Source organism: Micromesistius poutassou (genome assembly GCF_964030765.1).
Source record: "Micromesistius poutassou genome assembly, chromosome: 17".
In the NCBI taxonomy this organism is placed as follows: domain Eukaryota; kingdom Metazoa; phylum Chordata; class Actinopteri; order Gadiformes; family Gadidae; genus Micromesistius; species Micromesistius poutassou.
In genome coordinates this window covers 17,394,516-17,398,745 of record NC_140287.1, presented here as the reverse complement: position 1 = coordinate 17,398,745, position 4,230 = coordinate 17,394,516, and the positions used below count along the sequence as shown (strand labels likewise).

At 51.7% G+C, this 4,230-nt stretch overlaps 1 protein-coding gene across 1 annotated transcript; it reads left to right on the top strand.

Annotated features, from left to right (window-relative positions):
• Positions 1-347: 347 nt before the first annotated feature.
• On the top strand, positions 348-3,814 carry foxi2 (forkhead box I2; the record flags this gene model as incomplete). Its single annotated transcript, XM_084482176.1, has 3 exons — positions 348-891; positions 3,135-3,414; positions 3,514-3,814. The coding sequence occupies 3 exons, from the start codon at positions 348-350 to the stop codon at positions 3,812-3,814; spliced, it is 1,125 nt and encodes a 374-aa protein (XP_084338302.1).
• Positions 3,815-4,230: the final 416 nt, after the last annotated feature.

Genomic DNA, 4,230 nt, shown 5'->3' with positions numbered 1-4,230 from the left:
CAGGCCTACCATTGCGGGGGTGGGGCCTGATTTAATTAATCTATTCATTATTAACAGGATTGATGCTAAAGAACACCCCGGGTCATCCGGCCAGGCCTCCCCGCGCCGTGAGGCCGGACTGTGCGGCTCCGGGTTCGATGCGCGCCGCGGGCCGGCCGATATGGACACGCCCCCTTTTCCCACTAAGAGTGATTCTATTGGCTGCAGAAATGATCCGGCGCATGGATTTGGCTTCTGTCAAGAACTTATAAAACGAAAAGTCCCCGGCGCGCATCGCTCTCCTTGCTGTGCCAACCTGGGCGTGACGCGGAACCCCCGGCGGAATCAGAGAGGCTCCTCGCGGGATAATGAACTCCGTGGGCCCGCAGGCCCCCCACACCTCTCCGCCAGCCTCCTCCGTCCCGGGGAAAGGCCCCCAGCAGGACGAAATGTCGCTGTACTGTGACAGCTACTCCTCCATGTACCACCAGCCCGGGACCCTGGGCGACTTCCCCTCCGCCCCCAACCCCAACCCTTACCTCTGGCTGAACTCCTCCACCTCCTACCTGCACGGGAACAACCCCACCTTCATCCCGCCGTCCTACGGCTCCCAGCGGCCGTTCCTGGCGGGCTCCGCGGGCTTCTCGGCACCGGACCTGGGCTGGCTGTCCATCGCGAGTCAGGAGGAGCTGCTGAAGCTGGTGCGACCCCCGTACTCCTACTCGGCGCTCATCGCCATGGCCATCCAGAACACCCAGGAGAAGAAGCTGACCCTGAGCCAGATCTACCAGTACGTGGCCGAGAACTTCCCCTTCTACAAGAAGAGCAAGGCGGGCTGGCAGAACTCCATACGGCACAACCTGTCCCTCAACGACTGCTTCAAGAAGGTCCCCCGGGACGAGGACGATCCAGGTGGGCACCAGGACCGGAGCAGGACTCACCTTATATTAAACATGTTAGGTTACTGTGAACAAGTTGTTATAGTTAACAGCAGGGACCGGCGGATATCACCCATGTTATAATCCTCCTGCTATAATACTGATGTTATATTACTATCTACAGGTTGTTATAGTGATGGAAAGGCCTCAATGCGCTAAAGACGAGGGATATAAATAAGCACTTTATAATAAATACGAAATAACTACTTTATAATACATATAAATAACTACTTTATAATAAATATAAATAACTCCTTTATTATAAATATAAATAACTACTTTATAATAAATATAAATAACTACTTTATAATGAAAAGAAATAACAATATAAAAAAAGAAACAACTACTTTATAATGAAAAGAAAGAACTATAATAAATACAAACAACTACTTTATTATAAATAGCAAGAACTACCCTATAATACAAAGAAATACTTTATAATAAATAGCCTATAATTAACTACTTTATAATAAATAGAAAGAAGAGAACGACTTTGTAATAAATATAAATAAATACTTTATAATAAATAGAATGAACTACTTCATAATAAATAGAGAGAACGACTTTATAATAAATATAAATAACTACTTTATAATGAATAGAAACAGAACCCATGCTTAACGATAGAACCCACTCTTAAGTTTCAATGGGCAGTTATTCATTTAGCCTGAATTATTTTTTTCTAGAACAGCCTCTGCCTTTAGGGCGAACTTTAAATGGAAGTTGAAACAGGAATTTAATGAAAGTAAAGCTGTCCTCGGTCTAATCTCCTCTTAACTTTGTTTACAGAGACGGAAAACATCCTTATTTGATGCATTATATGGCCAGCATTGGAAGCGTTTTCTTTATATATTTATGCATATATATATATATATATACATATATACACATATATATATACATGTATATATATGTATAAATATGTATATATACGTATATATGTACTGTATATATATATATGTATATATTCCCCCCCCCCCCAGGGGAACAGAACCTGCAGCAACATGATGTTTAGCAGCATCAAGTCAGGGGTCTGACAGCCTAAATCCTAGTAGGGTCTCGCAGGCTGCATCATGTGACCCCCTGACCCAAGCCCCCCCCTCCCCCCCCCCCCCCCCCCAAAGGTCAAGGAAGAAGTCCCCAAGGTCAGGAGCAGAGCAGGAGAAGGAGCAGGAAGAGGGTCCCTCCTGGGGGAGGGTCAGGGTGGGGGTGTCAGGGTATAGCATGACCAGGGTTAAGGTGAAGGACCTGGAGACGGTCTGTGGAGATCAGCGTTGAACCAGTTTAACATCTCAACGGAGCGGCCTCACCCTAACAGAGTGGAGCTCACCACTGATCAGGTGGTGCAGATGGAGGTGGTGTAGTTGGAGGTGGTGTAGTTGGAAGGTGGTGCAGCTGAAGGTGGTTCAGCTGGAGGTGGTGCAGATGGAGGTGGTGTAGTTGGAGGTGGTGTAGTTGGAAGGTGGTGCAGCTGGAGGTGGTGTAGTTGAAGGTGGTGTAGTTGGAAGGTGGTGCAGCTGGAGGTGGTGTAGCTGGAAGGTGGTGCAGCTGGAGGTGGTGTAGCTGAAGGTGGTGCAGATGGAGGTGGTGTAGCTGAAGGTGGTGCAGATGGAGGTGGTGCAGATGGAGGTGGTGTAGCTGGAGGTGGTGCAACTGGAGGTGGTGTAGTTGGAGGTGGTGCAGCTGCAGGTGGTGCAGCTGGAGGTGGTGTAGTCAGGAGGTGGAGGAGGTGGTGGATTTATCTATGCAGGGAGATGCTGTCAGGTGAATGAGTGAGCAGCTGTGTAATATCTAACAATTATCCACCGAAGGTGAAGTGAATAGTGGGGAATATTCTTATATAGCGGGCTGTTCCCCACTACTGACGGAGCCTGAGGTGAATAATTGTTTTGGTTTATACTACACATGAACACTCTTTGCCGGGATTTCTTTGTTTTCATTAGCGGTTTATTTGTTTTTATTGGCGTGACGAGACGACCGTCACGCTGGATGAAAACAATATCCCGAGTTTGAGATCTCAATCCTGGGATATTGCCCAATATCCCGAGACAGCGAACCAGTCAAATTGCGTCATATATATATCTACATCAAATATATATGTGTGTAAATGTGTATACATTTTTGCATATATGTGTGTATATATCTGTATATATATGTGTGTATATATATGTGTGTATATATATGTGTATTTATATGTGTGTGTATGTGGTCCATCAGGGAAGGGGAACTACTGGACGCTGGACCCAAACTGTGAGAAGATGTTCGACAACGGAAACTTCCGCCGGAAACGTAAACGGCGGTCCGACCCGGCGAAGGGAGAGGAGTGCAGGCCGCAGGCCTCCCTGAGGTCCTCGGACAGCCCCTCCTCCCCGGAGATAGACGGACTCAAGAGCCCCCCCGCCTCGCTGTCCCCTCCCACGGGGGCGGGGGGGGGCACGGCCCCCACTGGGGGGGGGATGGCCGCCTCGTGCTTCAACCACTTCTACAGCAGCATGGCGTCACTGGCCCCGCCCCCCCCCGCCCCCGCCGCCGCCGCCGCCGCCGCCGCCGCCGCCCACCAGGGGGCCCTGGGGTTGGTCAACGAGCTGTCCAACAGGAACATTACGGCGCTCGGAGCCTACCCGACGACGGCCGGCGGACAGGCCCCCGGACACCCGCCTCACGGGCACTCTCACTCTCACGGGCACTCTCACTCTCACGGGCACCCCCACGGGCACCCCCACGTGCACTCTCATCACGGGCACCCCCAGGGGCCCGGCCAGGGGCCCGGCCAGGAGAGCGAGCTGGCGGAGGGCCCGCGGGGGGGCTACTACAACGCGCTGGGCGGCGCGCAGAGCGGACACTTCTACAACAGCTTCAGTGTCAACAGCCTCATATACCCCCGGGAGGACCTCTAGTCCCCTGACCAGCCCCGACCAGCCCTGACCAGCCCTAACCAGCCCTGACCCTAACCCTAACCAGCCCTGACCCTAAACCTAACCAGCCCTGACCAACCCTAACCAGCCCTGACCCTAACCCTAACCAGCCCTGACCCTAACCCTAACCAGCCCTGACCCTAACCCTAACCAGCCCTGACCAACCCTAACCAGCCCTGACCCTAACCCTAACCAGCCCTGACCCTAACCCTAACCAGCCCTGACCCTAACCCTAACCAGCCCTGACCCTAACCCTAACCAGCCCTGACCCTAACCCTAACCAGCCCCGACCAGCCCTAACCAACCCTGACCCTAACCCTAACCAGCCCTGACCCTAACCCTAACCAGCCCTGACCCTAACCCTAACCAGCCCTGACCAACCCTAACCAGCCCTGACC